Source organism: Cyanistes caeruleus, chromosome 4, assembly GCF_971803275.1.
Source record: "Cyanistes caeruleus chromosome 4, bCyaCae1.hap1.1, whole genome shotgun sequence".
Lineage (NCBI taxonomy): Eukaryota > Metazoa > Chordata > Aves > Passeriformes > Paridae > Cyanistes > Cyanistes caeruleus.
In genome coordinates this window covers 15255423-15273552 of record NC_141704.1, presented here as the reverse complement: position 1 = coordinate 15273552, position 18130 = coordinate 15255423, and the positions used below count along the sequence as shown (strand labels likewise).

At 39.5% G+C, this 18130-nt stretch overlaps 1 protein-coding gene and 1 long non-coding RNA gene across 26 annotated transcripts; one reads left to right on the top strand and one right to left on the bottom strand.

The window, feature by feature from the left end:
- Positions 1-272: 272 nt before the first annotated feature.
- GTSE1 (G2 and S-phase expressed 1) lies at positions 273-12050 on the bottom strand. 23 transcript variants are annotated; one of them, XM_023918640.2, is made up of 12 exons: positions 11745-12050; positions 10683-10766; positions 9959-10016; positions 9279-9882; positions 8025-8195; positions 6516-6669; positions 4956-5333; positions 4691-4763; positions 4045-4293; positions 2718-2913; positions 1693-1833; positions 273-708 (listed from the first exon to the last, which is right to left on the bottom strand). In XM_023918640.2, the coding sequence occupies exons 2-12, from the start codon at positions 10759-10761 to the stop codon at positions 625-627; spliced, it is 2187 nt and encodes a 728-aa protein (XP_023774408.1). In that variant the 5' UTR covers positions 10762-10766; positions 11745-12050; the 3' UTR covers positions 273-624. The 23 variants fall into 23 exon arrangements, with proteins under 23 accessions (XP_023774408.1, XP_023774406.1, XP_086742971.1 ...); XM_023918638.2 differs by lacking the exon at positions 11745-12050 and adding an exon at positions 10897-11479; XM_086886845.1 differs by lacking the exon at positions 11745-12050 and adding an exon at positions 10897-11479 and having other exon boundaries at positions 9363-9882.
- LOC147653442 (uncharacterized) lies at positions 11503-17621 on the top strand. 3 transcript variants are annotated; one of them, XR_015286149.1, is made up of 3 exons: positions 11503-11620; positions 15538-15634; positions 16833-17621. It is a non-coding gene; the product is annotated as an uncharacterized LOC147653442 (long non-coding RNA). The 3 variants fall into 3 exon arrangements; XR_015286148.1 differs by having other exon boundaries at positions 11503-12461; XR_015286150.1 differs by having other exon boundaries at positions 11574-12683.
- The last annotated feature ends 509 nt before the right edge of the window (positions 17622-18130 follow it).

Sequence of the window (18130 nt, the reverse complement as noted above, 5' to 3'; positions counted from 1 at the left end):
TCATGTCCCTCACGCCTGAATAAACTAAAGTTTCTCCCAGCTGGGGGCAGCTACGACTAAACAATCCGGCAGTAACCAAGCTGTTATCTCCTTTGCAACACAGAAATTCAGGTGGTGCTGTTGGATTTGTTCTACTGGCATTCAATACTAACATGTTTCTTTGCAAACTTGCTACACCACCCTGAAGTCTGCTAGTTTTTAGCTACATATTAACATTTGTTAGTAAACAAATAGAAACACTTCTACCCAAATCAGGCAATAAAAAGTTGCCATTTTGTATAGGTTTAGCAAACAACTCATTTATTTTAAAATAAAACTTCGTTGTACATAAAAGGAAAGGAATCAAATGACAATCGGCAGAAAGTAAGGAGGCAGGTTTCCAATTCATGAACTGGAATTCCAAATTTTTTGCCTTAGTGCAACATAGTTTAAATACATCTGTTGCAGCACATCCATGAACAAAACCATTATCACTCTCTGACTGTATCAAGACTGTTAGAATTCTGTTTTGTTAATGCAGGTCCAGACAATCTACAGCCATCTTCAAAAAATTATATGTGAGGAATAACACCAAAAACACTTTAAAGATCACAGTTGCTAAGAATTCTTCATTTCAGTTCAAATTCAGAACTTGAGTAGAGGGGAATCCAGATTTTCTTTGTTTACATCAGGGCTCAGAGTGATAAGAGGAGAACTCAAATCAATTAGCTGAAAGAAAAACAGCAAAATTTAGCTAGTGTAGTCAACTGTTGTGCATTAGCTACTAGCAGCTATAATCTCTATTATTCTCAATTATGTTTCATGTTTAGGGTTCCTATTAGTATCTAGAAGACAAATACAAGCACCACACTCAAGCTTTTGGGTTCAGGTTTTTAAAAACCTATTAAAAACCTAATGCTCACTCTTAGACAAGCACAAGCTTCTCACAAGGTAGTTATTGCCCATACTTATCTTAAAAACCTAAAAGCCTTTTCCAAGTTTCATTACTATGTATATTCTAGTAACAGTGCCATCCAGACAGGACATAGCACTTCTGAACTCCTCTGAACATGTCCCCCTAAGTCAGAGTTCTGCAGTACTCCCCTTTTGACAAAATTTGAAGGGTCTGATACTCAGTTGAGCCCAACTACACGTTTTGTCAAAGGCTGTGTGCTCATAGTTACCAGCATTCATCTGACAATGATCTAAAGGCATCTTATCTTCAAGCCACTAATGTATAAAAAACACTCGCCCAGAAATGCTTGTAAAATTTAAAGCAGATTCCAACAGCACAAATCTTCTAGCTAAGGAGAGGATTAGGAGAGAGGAGCTGAACAGGAGGCATCCTTTCTTTTTTGACTAAAATGAGTTGCTGCCAATAACTGAAAATGCAAGAAAGGTGAAACAAGAATAAGCATGCCAACTTTACTGAAGACAACATTCACTTCCTGCTTCAGAAGAGGTTTATTCTGTAACAACTGCTTTAAGTACTGTTCCTTCTCCCTCCTCCTCCTATTTGCAGATTGCTCTCTGAGCTCTAGTTCAGAACACATTGTTTTTAAACATGACATTCTCTTAATTATGTATATCATATTGAGCTAATATTAAATAATTCCTACAGTATTATGGAACTGCTCTGCAAAGGAACTGCTCTGTAGCCAGTTGACATTTTTCTGCTAACAACTTGCACCAGATGATTTGAATAAAACTTACCTTTATCTGCCCAGATAACACAGGCTTTGGAGAAGTAATCTTACTCACTTCAGGAGTATTGGAAAGGTCAATCAAAGGTCTACTTCCACATTCAGAAGTGTGTGGGAGAGATTTGTCTTCTCCAATATCTAGCAGTAAAGCCTTTAAAAAAAAAAATCCGTTTTTCTCCCCTGCTAAATTGATTGTATAAGCAATCAATTTAGCTTATACAGCTGTAATAATCACAGATCAGGGTTAATTTACAACTTGGTATTTTTCATGCAGGATTCATTGCACACCATATAAAAGCCTCAGCTCCTACTCTGCCAGTGGGTAGAGGGAAAATGTGGTAAGAAAGCAAAAGAGATCCCTTGCAGCATAAAACAATTTTTCACTTGAAAGTAGAGTTAAACTTAAATCAGAAGATAGTAACCCTCTTAATACTTAAATTAAAATTAAATTTAAATTAAATTTAATTACAATTATTGTGCAATGTTATTTAGCCATATAAACTACAGCTTCACACTCTGGTGATGGGTCTGGAGGGGAAGCCTTATGAGGTGCAGCTGAGGGCACTTGGTCTGTTCAACCTGGAGGAGATGAGGGGAGACCTTATTGTGGTCTTGAACATCCTCACAAGGGGAAGCAGAAGGGCAGGTACCAATCTCTTCATTCTCATGAAGAGTGACAGAAAACATCATGAAGTTGAGTTGGGGGAGGTTTAGCTGGATAGCAAAAAAAGGTTTTTTACTCAGAGGGTGGTTGGGCACTGGAGCAGGCTCCCCTGTGTGAACTGGCCACAGTACCAGCCTGACAGTTCAAGAAGTGTTTAGTGTGATTCCTGGAATGCCCTGTGCAGGACTGGGAGCTGGACTTGATGATTCAGATGGGTCCCTTCCAACACAGAATATTCTATTATTTCATTATTCTAACACATTCTAATTTCACGTATACCAAAGTGGTTTCCCTACTTATCCCTTACCCCTTGAAATAATTCAAGCAGTTTACCTAGTAGTTTTGTAGGAAAATATATTGTCATTTCTTACCTCAGGTTGTTTCTCTTCAGCCAGTTGATTTTGTACTTCAGACAGCTCGTTTTGTACTTCCACCTCTTTTAATGCATTTTCTACTCCTTCTGTACCGGTTTTCTCTGGCGAGAAGCTAAGTACAAGAGGTTGCACAGGTGGAGAGGTATCATCTTCTGAAGATGTCCGTGTCTTACTCTCTTGTTTCTGTTTAGAACTAGGGTAAAGAGCATCAGCGATAATTGAGTTCTTTAATCAGCATTAACTACTAAAGACAGACAAGCCAATTTCTGACCTCATTTTCTCCTTTTTTACCACAAGCTTTAATGACCAAAAGGCTTCCCATATTTTAACCAAATAAATGCTAGTTACCCACGAAATACAAAATATTTCATTCTGCAGAAGTATAGCCTACCCATGCAAAAAAAGAGAAGGGACTATGAAGAATTTAATCTTACTTGATACTTCCATCCAGCCTAAACTTCACACAAGGTATTCTAGTTGTTTTTTTTTTTAAACTTGGAACAGCTAGCAAAGATGTATTAATTTTGTGTATCACTGAGCAACCCACTTCAGTCCCTGCTGAAAGGAAGTACCAACACTGGCTGGAGGACCAGAGGCTGCAATTAGTATGCGGTTAGTATGATAAAGTCATTGTAGACAAAATAATTGTTTCCCAGAGAGAAAAGAGAGACCTATTTGAGACCTTTGGCCTAAGTAACACGACAGTTTTCTAGCCATGAATCATTCCTACTTAATACAGTTCCTCTCCACCAGCCACAAAACAAGCCTGCATACATATATATGGCCCTTGACAGAAGATGCTGGGCAGACATGAAGAAGGCAACACTACTTTCACAGAAAAAAAACAGAATTGAAACATAAGTAAAGCTGCTCAGAAAATAAAGTTCAAGTCAACAAAATCTTTGGCTTATTGGCTGATGCTTTAAAAAGTGTAATTTTACAGACCATTTGCAACAATATAAAACAAAAGTCCAAATAATATGCATTTTAATCAGCTATTTCCCTTCATCAGAAGGCAATAGCAAAATACCACCAGAGCATCAGACACAAGTCTTAAATTTTTCCCTTGCTCAAGAAATACAAATAATTTCCTATTAAAGCTATAATTCTTTCCTGTTAGATATTGACTCACCTCAATGCGGCTTATAGCATTTTACCAGTCACAAGTTATACATTTTTATTAGGCGTATACAGCTTTTCTATGCTCAAATGCTTTATTCTAACATTTAGCTGAGGCCCTTGAAACCCAAGAGTCATCACTAGAATTCACTCAGAGGCAGTCTGCCTACAGTACTCATTTCATATATGAAGATTTCTGTCTTACCCAGCTGTAAAAGTCTTTTTGGTAGAAAAGCTGAAGCTTTGCCGAAGAGATGCAGCATGTGGAGAAAATGCCATTCTTGGTAGAGTTTTAGGAGTTACTGCTGGGAGCCCTGAGATCCGACGGACAGGTGTAGGTAAGCAAGACCGTTTCACACTGGCAGGAGTCATGGCAGCAGACTTCTCAGGAAAACAAAAACTCTGGAAGACCTTATTTTCTGAGGCTTTCATAGGAGTGCTGACTGCCATGGCACTAGAAGAGGAACACACCTCAGACAAAACCTTCTAGAAACTGTTTGAATAACACTATTCTACCAAATGATAGAAATCCATTTCCCCCTCTGGTCAGTAAGGGAACAGTAGCCACCTCAAAGTTGCTAATAGTAAGCATAGTAAGGACTTTACTTGATAAGAATTCTTGTATGAACTATTTTAGTCTATTTAGCCCTGCAAAGAAACCTCTTCTGAATAGAGTGGGAGGGGTTCTTTGGGTTTTGATTTTAATTAGTTCCAATAGGCATCAACATATCTAACTTGGCAGGTCACAAGGGACTAGACAATTAGTTACTTTTAAAAGACTGTTGCAACACCCAACCATGTTGCAGGCTAAGAAGGATGCTCAGTGCATTCAATTTTCAGTGAAGCCTTACCTTCCAGGTGTGCCACAAAACGTTAATCCAAGAGAAGGTGCTGCTTTTGGTGCCAATTTGTTTGGTGTTGCATCTAAAGAGAAAAGTTTTGTTAATTGCTATCAGATTCATATTTATTTCTTTTATAGCAGTTATCTTTCAGTTAAATACTAATTCCTTCCCAAAGGTGGACAGAAGTGTAATGAAACAAATAACAAGCCTTCAAGGGTAACATTTGCTTTTAATAACCAAAGTAGAAGACAGGTCATACAAAGTATGTGCTTACCTTGAATCTTCACAGGAGCCTTAGTTTGACTTGTGGAAACAGACAAAACTCTAGCCTTGGGCTTTGGACACAGGCTTCCTTTTGCTGAGCTCCCATCTTTATTCTGCTGACATAGCTGCTGCAGACTGGAAACAGAGCTTGGTCTCCAAGTTCCACTGCCTGCAGTCTCAGATGATGTTGCAGAAGCTGAAGATTTAGCCAGGCATATAGCACTAGATATTTTGGGAGTACTAGCTGATCTCACTTGTTTCCTGGATTTCTCAGTATTGGCAGCCTGCAGAGATGACACTGTGGTAGGTCTGACAAGGGCCAACCTGCTTGTACTAGATGGAAGCTTAGAGCCACTCACACTAGCTTTTGATGACATGCTTGATTTTCCTGAAATAGAAGGTTGTACTTCTGAAGTTTTTGACTAAGAAGAATAATTATACTAACCCAGGAAAGAAAAATAGCAATTTACAGTATTTAAATTTAGGTTCAAACAATTAGAGTTTAAGGAGAATATATATGGCTGCTGAAAATTTAGTCTTCCAGTTCTTTGGCAATTTTATTTTATAGTCTTCTCACCAAATTCCTGAATTACTGCAAATGAGTGAAAGAATATTCTTCAAGGAATGCCAGAACAGCTTGCAGATTCAAATTACTTCCAGCATTTACTCCCAGCAGAGCTGGCCCTGTTCCCTTAAGCAGCCTTTCAAGCAAGTAATAGGTAGAGTTACACTGATTAACACCATAGGCTTAACTACCACACAAGCATTTTCCCCAGATTTCTGTAAAGTTTTTACTTTTAGTCTGTAGGTTACTTTCATTAAAAGGATGAATCTTGATTAGACAGTTCTATTGCATAAAATAGTTCTTATTAAGCTTGTAATAGTATGTTATTAATCTCCCAGAAACAAGGTGCAAAATAAAGACTTGCTCAAACTTGGTATTTTAATAGATGTAGAACTGTAGTCCTTACATCTGTCAGTACTTTCAGGAGACTGTTTTTCCTGATCCTTTGAGGCTTACTGAAATGGATAAATTGATGGTCTCAATACAGTACAACTACAACTCTTGGCTGTGTTATCTCCCTAAAGGTGTTCTTCCCATCTGCTTGAGTAAAGCTCATTATTTATCTAGGCTTACAGAAAGGTAGAATAATGCCATCCACCTTCCTTTCAAATTTCAGTTGTTTTGGTGTTTTGCTTTTTCTTTAATTCCAGTCAGACAAGCTTAGAGTATTCAGAAGCTCATGTTCTTTGCTATAATAGAGGAGATAATGCATAAAGGGAACATAATTCCTGGGGCATTGCTTCCTTTCTAGCTGTGTCAGATGCTCACATGTAGACATCAGGTTTGTATCAGTCTAATAATCTACAAATTATGCATGACTAACATTTATCTTTAGTCCACAGGGATTTACCAGGCTAGCCTAGAAAAGTTTATTCACCATACAAAACATTTCGTAGTGCTTGAATGTACTGAATACCATTAAAACATTTCCAAATCCAAAGTCCAGAAAATGCTTAGCTATTTAAAAATTGATTCATGGCACAAACCTGCAGTAGGAGTGATTACCTTTTATGCCTATAGGAGAAATGGGTAAACTTGAATTAAGACTTGAGTTCATGCTGGAAACTGATGATGAAGATGATGATGATGAAGTAGTCTTTCTTGGGAGACCACTGGCAACACCAGGACGTTTCAGATATATCATCTTATTTAAGCCAGGCTGAATCAAAAGCAAAAAAATGCCCAATTTAACACATTATATTGCCATTATTTGTCTCAGTATTGTAACTTATTACTTGTGAATTTTAGAGGAGCTTCTTAACTCATTAAATGTAAGATCACTTTTTAAAAAGTGAATTTTCTTAGAGACATATCATTGTATCTGGATTATTATACAGAGCTGGAACATCAGATCTAGGAGGCAAACAGTTATTTTTATTCCAGCCACAAATCTGAGTATGGACTTAAAAGAATTAAAGAATAAAAAAAGCCAGCCCAGGCACCAGTATATGCTGGGCACCAACCAGCTGGAAAGCAGCTTTGCAGGCCAGGCCCTTGCAGTGCTGGTGGACAAGCTGAACATGAGTCTGCAACACACCCTTGCAGCAAAGAATGCTGATAGTATCCTGGGCTGCACAAGGAAGAGCACTGGCAGCAAGTGAATGGAGGTGATCTTGCTGTCTGCTCAGTCCTGAGAACCCACACCCCAAGATCTCCATACAGTTCCAGGTTCCCAAATATGAGAGTGATTTGGAGCTACTGGAAAGAGTCCAGCAAAGGACCCCTAAAATGATTAAGGGACTGGAGCATCTCCCACCTAAGGAAAGGCTGAAAGCTGGGACTTCTCAGCCTAGAGAAGATAAGGCTCAAGGTGGATCTCATCAATACAAAGAAATATCTGAAAGGACAGCAGCCAGTGACAGGACTAGAGGCAATGGGCAGAGTAAAACACAGGAGGTTCTACTTCTGAACATCAGGGAACACTTTTCTTACTTCAGAGGTGACTGATCACTGGTACCGGCTGCCCTATGAGGTTGCCAAGACTTCATCCTTGGAGATACTCAAATGCTGTCTGGCCATGGTTCTGGGCAAATGACTCCATGAGGTCCTGCTTGAGCAGGGCATTGGAGCAGGTGATCTCAAGGGGTCCCTTCCAACCTCAACAATTCCGTGATTCAGTGAAGTGACACCCAGCATTAAAATATGCATTTAAAGCTTCAAAGCAACTGACAGCTGTAGGTATACTACATTCATGCAAGTTATGGCAACATTTTCATATGGTATAGTTAACTACACATCAAAAACTTTTTTATAGGAAACTGCTCATCACTTACCTGCAGCTAGTGCTTTAAAAACAAAGGCATGCTTGTTAATCCAACACATTTGTAGTTGCTCTTAAGTATGTTCATGTGTTACAGACTAAAGAGCACACATTCAAGAATGGTAAATATAAAGCATTGATTACTTTTCCTTAAAATCATTTTATGCAACAGCTTTAAATCAAATTAGAAAGTAAACTATTATTCACTTCTTTTCATCAGAAGTTCTTTCCATACTAAGGAGGCTTGCCATTACCTTACTTGGTGCAGGAAGGACTTTTGTGTCTTGCACTGAGGAACTGCTACTGAAAGAAGATGGAACGGCATCTAAAGCAATATTAGATTTACCAGAAATTACTTCTTCAGATGATCCCATGCTGTTCAAGTCTCCTTTTGTGGAAATACTAGTATTTTTTCCTCGTTTGAGCTGCAAATTCCAATGCAACATTTTAAAAGCTACTACTGCTTCTAGAAATCACTATAAAGCTTTTTACACACATTGATTCTGTCCAGAAACAGAGACAACAGTCAGTGAAGAAGCCTCCAAATCCAGTGAAGTCTTCAGACAAATAGAGTTTGAAGTAAGCCTAGTGAGAGCATTTGCCAAGTACTAGGAGATGCCTGAACCCAGATACTGGACAGCAACTTAAGGCTAGTTCTGCAACAATTCATCAGTACAAATCATATAATCATATTCACCTACGTAGTGTTCCATACTGTAACAGCTGTATCTTACAACTATATTGGACTCTCCATTTATTATTCTACTTTGCTTTGGCTTCCAAAAGGTGAAACATTACAATAGTAGACAGCATCATGCAAACTGTTCAGACAGTGGGGTATAACTTGTCTAGTTAAAGCATTTAAGATAATGTCTTTTCTCATAGCACACAAAATCAAGAAATTTATACTACAAAGGAAAATCAGAGTCCTGTAATTCCTATAGATGATGGTTCTTAAGAAGCCCCTACCACATCTTCAGTAAAACCTCTAATACATACTTGAGCCTAAGCTATAAAGTGTAGACCAATAAAAGCCAAAAGATACTGTACCTAAAGACTGGGATTTGTGCTCACAAGGTCACTAACACAACTGTTTCCTTGCTATCCCGGAATACATTTCAATTGACAAGGATTAATAGTAAATAAATTTTACACATTAAGTGCAAAATTACACATTAAGTGTAACAGTGCAGTAATTTTACCAGCAACACAGCTGTGTCTGAAACCAGGTAGAAGCCAAGAACGACAGTATTCACAAAACCAGAATACAATGGAAATGTATTTGCAAATGCTCTACATTGTCATAATAGACAAAGTAATTGGTTACTATACCACAGTACCTGCCCTCATTTTTTTTTTCTGTATGTTTTCTGACTAAGGATCATATGAGGTAGAGAAGTATCAGAAGATTAAAGTTAGCTTTTAAAAATAAAAGATTGCAGACAGATTAACTACTCCTAAAACACAGACTTTACTTGAAGAAAATGTTGCCCAGAACTTGACTTTACCTTGTCAATTGTCAACAAATTGATTTTTCCAAAAGCAGATGACGGTTTTGCCACTGGCAGTTTGCCTACAGCCTTTGTACTTGCTTCCTTAGTTTTCTGTTCCTCTGTCAGGGGCAAACTGGCATTTTCCATAGGAGACACACAAATTTGAACAAGGCTTCCTTTAGGAGAAGCAGGAAGAGCATGTATCTTGCCATCTGATACAAGTTTCTGTGATGCCTTCTGAAAACAAGGGGGCAGCTGACATGCTGGACTATCCTGCACACAGAATGTCTCCCGTTTAACAGCCCTGGGACTAATTTCTATATTTTTGTTCCTCAGTATCTTCAGCTTTGAGTTTGAGTCCTCTACAAATGTTTCTACAATCTTGTTTTCCTGTTCTTCTGACTGGCTTATTTTGGTCTCCTTGTTCTCGTTTCCGGTCTCTATTTGCAGTGCCAACAAATGAGCTTCTTTGAAAATTTCCACAAATTTCTCTCCTTGAAGTGGGCTCCACATGAGTTTATCATCATAAGCAGACACACACTTTTTTGCTTCAATACTGGCAGCAATACATCTTTCTTTGTGTCCCACAGGTCCAATAAAAACTTCATCTTCATTTCCACTACAAAGAAAAATAATTTATCCCAGCACCTTACATATGTCCATTTTGAAAGGTCTACAGTATTTACATAACTTACCTTGTTGAAGAGAGCGAAAGGTCAAAATCAAACTTTTCATCAGTCAGAAGAGGAAAGTCTGAAACCATAAAAAGCATTTTGTCACAGCATGGATTTGCAATGAAAATGATTGCATTATGCTTTGACAATCTGGTGAGCGATGTCAGCTGGCAAAGAAAGCTTTAGCTACCAAGTTCAAAATATTAAACTTAGGAAAAGAAGGTCCAAGAAATTTAAGGTACAATTATGAATATGATCATAATTGTGAGATCCCAAATATTGTGAAACAGCTTAATGGTAATTCTTAAGAAGCTGTAACAGCAACATGGAATGCAGCTCATCAGCAGCCTCCAATCAAAATAAGTGAGAACGTGTAATCTAGAGCTATGTGACAACATGTTCATCCCATTCATCAGTTCTTTTCTTGTTCAGGCTACCACAGAACAGTAGCAGGAGCCAGTGAGAAAGATTACTTTCCATGTTAGTTAATCTATGCATTAAATAAATCAGCTGATGGATAAGGGAGGAGCTCAGATTAGATATATAGAAGAGAGGTGACATCAGTCACTATTACACAAGCTTTAGCACCACACTTCACAAGCTCCTCAGGAGGCTTCTGAGACTGGCAACAACAGCCCATACAAGGAAGTGAGTAAACAGAACATGACATAAGGCAGACAGAGGATGTCCTAACCCATAACGGGATATACCACATAGAGAATAACTCAGTATGTTCTCCACCTACCATTGCTCATGCAAATATCCAGTTTTTCTTCAGTCAAATGACTCAGGCTATCTGCTGACATTTCATTTTTTTCCTCCATAGTATCTGGAATATATAGAAGTAGACATGCAAGAGGTTTAAAAAAAAACCCAAAACCGAACAGCAACAGGGTCACAGACTTTGATTATACTGCTGAATTAGTGAGGAGGTAAATACTCCATTTGAAGACTCTCACATTTAGGGACTGCCACACAGAATCACGGAACAGTTAGGGTTGGAAGGGACGTCTGGCGACCATCCAGTCCAATCCCGTATAAAGGCAGGGTCACCTGGAGCAGGGTACACAGGAATGCCTCCAGGTGGGTTAGAAATATCTCCAGACAGGGAGACTTCATGACCTCCCTGGCAGCCTATTCCGGTGTTCTGCCACCCTCGATGTAAAGTTCCTACTCACGCTGAAACGAAACTTCTAGTGGTTTAGTTCAACTTAGTATTACTACTCGTTCTGTCGCTGGGCACCACCGAAAAAGTGATTTATAGGATGCCACACAGCCAACCATTCCGCCGACCGCCCAGCGCCCCACCCCAGGTGAGCTCGCACAGGTTCTCCCACCTTCCCCGACCGTAAGGGGAAACGGGGAAAGGCCTGCGGGCACACGCTGGAGCTCTGGGGAAGGGCCCGAGCCGGGCCCGCCGCCCCCGTCCCCCCGCGCTCACCGCTCGCCCCTCACCGCCACCGCGCACGAGCCGCGCCGCGCACCCACCCGGACTCGAAAAGCGCGCCCCAGTCACGTGGTGCACCCCGCGCGCCTTCATTGGCAGGTTCGAAGGATACACGAGCGCTTCCGGTGCATTCTGGGACTTGTAGTTAGCAGGGCCCCAACGGCTGCTGGGCTGCGCAGGTCGTATTGCCCCGTTCCGCCCTGAGTGCTTGCACTCGCCCTCGCCCTGTGGTCGGGGTGCGTCGCTCGCGCCGATCGTCCTTACATAGTCCGGCTTGCCTGGCTGGCCTTGGCAGCCGCAGTAGTGGCAGTAGCGCAAGGGAAAGCCTCAGCAGGGTGTGGGCGTTGTAGCAGGACTCACCTTGAGGCTGTGCCAACGTGCGCCATGAGTCCAGGCACAGCCGCCGTGCTGGCTGCGGTGGGGCCTGTGCGCCGATTCCTTCAGTCTCCTTGACGTATCTGCTAGATATCGTTGTCGTAGTAGCTTAACTTTAAATGTGAAGCTACACGGAGGTTCAGCTTGGACATAAGAGGAATTTAATCACAGAGAGCATGATTAGACATTGGAATGGGCTGCCCAGGGAGTTGGTGTTGTCATCGTCCTGGAGGTGTTAAGGAAAGACTGCATGTGGAGCTCAGTGCCTCGGTCTAGTCTAGTTGTCAAGGTGGCGTTCAGTCAAAGGCTGCACACAAAGGTCCTTTTCAGCCTAATAGATGCTGTGATTTTGTGAAAGGGATATATATCTAATCCTAAAGTGGCATACAGAATAGTAAGATTCGTGGGTGTCGGTTCCAACTACAGACTATTATTATTAGTCCCATTAAAGCAGCCTGTTAGAATAGTTTTAAAAGTAGAACCATGTTTGTAAAAAACACTAGGAAAACGCCACTCTTCACATTTCTTCTAACATGTAATGCTGTGCAGTGCTTAGGGTTTTCTCTTAATGTGCACATGGCATGAGAAAATGCGTTCCAGTGATGTATTCTAAGTATTTTGGGATGACTAAATCAATCAGCTGGAATTTATCAGCGGAATGAGAATAGTTAATCATAACCTGCAGATTTTCATATAGATAAGGTACTCTCTAATTCTTTCTCCAGTTGACCATTTGTAATTTTTTACCTTTAATGGAGCCCCACAGGCAGTATGTATGTAACTTGAGTATATAGCAAGTATCCTATGTATTGGCAAATACACAGTAAATGGCTGGGGCAAATAGGCTTCTACTGAATATTAATATGCTTACCTCACACTTCTCTCCCTTGAAATGACACGAGGAGTCCCTCCTGGCTGGCAGGGGTCAGTTGAGTGGGGAACTGTCCAACTTAGTTTCTTGTAAAATAGGCCAATCCTTATTGTTACAGTTTCTGTCTTCCAGCTTTTTACATCATAATTTTCTATCTATTCTCTTTGATGTCTTCCTCATTGCTCCTTGAATTACTCTTAGGGATGTAATGATTTCAATTTATTTATTTCTTTTATTTCTTTCCATTCAAATTCATATCATTATAATTCCTACCCAGTCTCTGTTTTCAAGATTTCATTTCCTTTTACGAAAGGAAATTCTTCATTGTGAAATTCTACATTCATGAAAGGAAATGAAATCTTGCAGTTTCAATGAGCATCAATTTGGCAAGGAGTGGTCCATTTCCCTGCACTTCATATCATCCCATGCCATTTGATTGTTTTCCCTTTGTTGCATTTTTTTTTTTTCTTCAAGTATTTAATTTCATCAATTCCTTCTCCTGTCTTTTTGTTTGACCTCATTCCCTGACTTTGGGACTTTAGTAAATGTAATTTTGTTAACTTTTGGTCCTTTTCACTGCACCTCATTCCATCCCTATCAATTTGGTTGGAGTCACTGCATTCCCAAATTTTCTTTTTTTTTCAATTGCATTCTATTTTATCATATCTCCCTTCCAGAGTGTTTGTTACACTTTCTTCTCTGTTTTCAAGATTTTATTGTTGAAATTTCTGAACCAAAGTGAATAAATGAAAATGTAATGGGATGACATGAAGCGCATGGAAATGGACCAAACCTAGCTGAGTTGATACTCTTTGAAATCGCAAGATTTCATTTCCTTTCATGAAATGAAGAATTTATTTTCGTGAAAGGAAACGAAATCTCAAAATTAGAGAAAAAAGTTAAACAGACTGGGGCAGGGTTATAATGACAAATTCAGTGGTTCAAATTGTGAAATAAAGCAAAATTGTCATCAAATGTAGGGAGATGAGATGAAATTAATTGCTCCCATTTGTATGCCTTTTGTAGTTGCAATGTCCCTGAAGTTTCAGGCTTTGTGCTTTTCTCAAACCTGAGCCTAAGCCTAACCCCAAGCGCAACAGTAAAAGCAGGCTGTCGTTGAGGCTGAGGTGCCAAGCATATGGGTGGTGGCATGCAGAAATCTGTGGAGGGAGCAATGTTGGGGCAGTGCTTCCCTTCACATGCCTTCTGCACTTGCAGTGTCCCTGGAGCTTTGGGCTTTGTGGTTTTCTCAACCCTAACCCTAGGGTGGAGCAGGAAAAGCTGCATTTGTGTGAGAAACGTGTAGAGGGAGCAATGCTGGGGCAGCACTGTGCTCCCTTTGGCATGCTGCCTTCAGTCCCTGGAGCTTTGGGCTTTGTTATTTTCTCAACCCTAACCCTAAGCGGAGCAGGAAAAGCAGCTTGTTGCTGAGGCTTTGTTGCCAGGCACATGTGTAGCACTGAGCAGAAAGGTTTGGATGGAACAATCCTGGGGCAGTGCCGTGCCCCCCTTGGCAGGCCTTTTGTTCTTGCAGTGTCCCTGCAGCAGTATATGGCTTTTATTGTTGCATCCATCCCTGTGTATGTTATTTAAGAAAACTGAATCCAGGAGTTGTAACCTCCTATATTCTCAGGAGGTCTGAAAAAGCTAGAACTGATTCAAGTCAGTAATTCTTTACTGATACCTGAATTTCTTCCAAGTCATTGTAATATTTCTGGTTTTCTATATTTAATATATTACTAATAATGAAGAATGAGTCTTTGTCCTCAGTATCTTCATTGGTTCCAGCGACACTGTTTTAGTCACATGGGTCAACAAACTTAGTCTTAATTTTCTGGAGTGTGATTTGATGAGGACATATCACTGGAAATCACTAGTTGTTTTAATAAAACTAAAGGAAGCAGTTTTATTTATATAAAAACATAAATGCAGTAACCAGGACATATCTGAAGGAAAGGCAAAGGCCTTTAGAAAGGCACCAGAACTACAAGTTCAAATTTGTCTTAATAGCAATTATATGTGGCAATAAGTTACAGAAAGTAACAGTTAAATGAGAAATACAGTTATTTTAAAGATGATGCAATAAAGTGTTTTGGGAAAGAAGTGTTTTGGTCTGTCTTTATAAATTGCAAATTTAAATGTGTTCATTTACAAGCCCCAGAAATCATCAGAGGGACATTGAATTGGTTATACTAAACCCACCATTAACCCAGCTGATCATGCAACACCCAGCTTGGCAGAAGTTCTGGTCAGCCGCTTGGTAATCAATGGCTCCAGGTGGTCTGCGAAGAACAGGATGAATGTTACTTTGTTACTAACCCTAGATGTCAAAATGTTATTTTTTGTGGTGATATATTGCTTATTGACTGCTTATTGAATGTGATCATATTATAAAAGTCAACATTTTTTAAATAAGGGATGTGCTTTTTTCATAAAACAATATTTGAGTATTAGAGCACATATAAGTGATGGTGATTTGAAATTTCACTCCAGGCAATTTAAACCGAATTGCATTTGTAGAAAGGAACTAAATTTTACCCCAAAATAGCCTATGATCTAATAGAAAGTCATTCTAAGTTATAGCTCATCCTGCATTTTTCACCACCACCCTCCATCTGTGCATTACTGGTGTTATGAATTTGGCAACACTTCAGCAGCAAGCTGTTTATAACAAGAGATCCCAGCAGCTAAAAGAAGCCAGTCGTTGGGATTACTCATAACTTGCCTTGTGAACTGCTCAAGGGAATTTCTTGAAGAACTGTGTCAAAATCAGCTTTAGAAATCATTAATTTGAGAGCTTTCACTGATACATAAGAAGTGTTCCGAAATTGTTGTTGGTCAAGTTGGTGGGCTTGGAAGGAAGATTCTTTTTGTTGGTGCTGAGAAAATTTTCTCATTTTGTGCAAGGAAACAAGAGGATCCAAAAGGCTTTTTTACTCTCTGCAAGAAGAAATCTGACGCAGTGGGAATTCAATCACCCAGACACTATGAATGCTTGCAGAAGGTAAGCTGCATATACTGCATTCCTCTCAGGTAAGAATAGAAAAGCAAATTATTGGCAAAATATTCCTCTTGTGGTCTTCACATGATGCTCCCAAATGATCATGAACTGTGTTATTTTATTTGCAGCTACACATGATTGTCCTGATACAAATGTTAAATGTCTGATTCTGCAATTACCTTCTGTAAAAGCTCAACGACAGAATTTCCGTTTTTAGATGAATTCCTTTTTGGGGATTGCATTTCCTAGTCTTTCAGTTTTAACAAATCAGTTTTGACAGCTCTCTTCTAAGTGTGCCTAAGTATACAATTTGTGGTTTAAAGTTATTTTTTACTCATAAGCCTATCTGTGCTAACATTTGTGGTAATCTCTACTCTTCTGTCATAGTAACAGCAGAAACACGTATGAACCAGACCTGCAATACATCTAATCCATCTCAGACCCCTTCCTAACAAACGTGAAAATCACAAGCTAGTTAATCTCCTTTTGGCATTCCAGTTCAGATGTAATTGCGTACATTAAACATTTCTTTTCTCTTAAAAATGAAGCAGCAGGAACAAGGGCACTGGGGCTTAGAAGGCAATTTTCAATGAAGATAGTAGCTGGAGGGCTGTTGCCATAGGTGAATGCTTCTAGTTTCAAACCCTTTGGGGAAGGTGACAAAGCAATATCAAACGTTACTGCAGAGAATCCTGCAGATATTCTTTGCGTAGTTACTCCTGACTGGTACCTTTTAATGAATGCCTTGACACAAGTCCCCTCTGAAAAGCAGAGATAGAAAAACATGCCAGAACAGGATGGAAAGATCACATGCTGTGCTTATTCCTGTGGATTAAAGCTTTGGAAACAGGTAATTTTTTATTTGAACCCTGCCACTTTCATAATATTGCAAAATGAAAGGATTTGTTTTTTCTCATACAATGATCTGTGTCAATAGTGAGGAGTAAGAGCACTGTGTTTCCTCTAACAATCCCATACCCAGTCTCTGTGCCTGTCAGGAGGTGAGAAATACCAAGTGGCTGGTAAATGTTTTGCATTTCCAATTATAGAAATTATTTTATTAGCCCCAGACAGTTTGAAGAGCTCTTTCCCAAATCTAGTCAATGATTCAATGCACACTCTGAATTTCATTACAAACACTATTGAACTGTTAATAAAGAAGAATAGTTTTTAACCTTTATCTTTCTTTTTGTTATGTCAGGATACATTCTCTCCGTGCTCACAGACAGAAAACTAATGGAAACAAAAGTGAGAACTGGCACAGCACCTCTGGGTTTAAGCACCAGCATGAAGATGATCTTGTTACAGTCCACACCCTTTACACAGTGATCATCATGATCCTTCTAGTGGCACTCTGGGGAGCCTGGTCAAGAACGGATTCATCCTTATAGCAGCAATATGGCAACTTTCTTTGTCAAATATTTAAAGAAGTATTTGTTTCAATTATCTACACTCAAGAGGTACAAAAAAGTGGTCTCGGCATATTTCAGTTTACTTGAAACTGTTTAAAAGGTTGCTACTTGTGGAAGGGAATCTATGAAGCAATTTAACAAACCATGTACAGAACATAATTTTGTGAATAACAGACCTGTTTGACCTGTACACATTTATATTACCCTCAGCACGTATATGAAACTTTAAGCACGATATTCTAGAAAGAGGAGTTCAACTTCTGTTTTATTGGTCAATGTTTTGTACAATATTTTGTACCCCAGCTTTCCATTTGTGAACTTGTCAAGTCTCTACCTCTGCTAAGTTTGCTTGTCCCAATCCATAGTAAAATGTACACTGTAAGGAGGAAATAATTTGCCATGCCACAACAACATAGGAAGACATGATCAACAAACCCAGGTATTCTGCCAGGAAAGGAAGATCATTGAAAGTCAAATTCTCATCTCCATTGCTGAAGAGAGTTTATATGGGACTTGTATTCATTATTTTTAACTTATGGCAATGACTTTGTAAGCTCAGGAATAAAATGATTAAATAAGTTGCTTTTGTGAATCCTTTGTCACAGAACCAGCTGGCTCAGTCTTCATCTTGTATATATTTATCTGCAACCACCACTTGCTTTTCCATAATTCATTAACATCTCATGGCAGCACTAGCTTCTACATACACCAGCCCATCGCTGATGGGGCATTCCATACTCCCACATTTTCAGGGAAGTAACCTCACTCAGACAACCTGCAAGCCTTCTGAACATAGAGCTATCTGGCAGTTTCTGTTCCACTCTTTGTTAGTTGTCTACTCCTGATGAGCATACATTGGTGGGCTGGTAGCTCTGGGGGGCAGTGACGCTTGGAGTCCAGGCCTTGGGAGCCTAAACTCAGCTTAAACCCCAAATTTTATCACTGCCTATGCTAATACACAGTATCCCAATAAAAAAACAAAACAAACATCACCCTGCAAGATATGTAGACATCTTAGAGACTCATAGGTACACATTTGTAATTAGGTAGTACTTGCGGACAACACAATTCTTACAAGTATTGTGTA

What these genes read in the sequence shown, in the direction of transcription:
- GTSE1 (XM_086886837.1), bottom strand. Translation starts at nt 11,477, where the DNA reads ATGAAGGCGCGCGGGGTGCACCACGTGACTGGGGCGCGCTTTTCGAGT. An exon ending in GGATATTTGCATGAGCAATG is followed by an intron (nt 10,017 to 10,682) that starts GTAGGTGGAGAA and finishes TTATGGTTTCAG; the next exon opens with ACTTTCCTCTTCTGACTGAT. An exon ending in ATTTGTTGACAATTGACAAG is followed by an intron (nt 8,196 to 9,278) that starts GTAAAGTCAAGT and finishes TGGAATTTGCAG; the next exon opens with CTCAAACGAGGAAAAAATAC.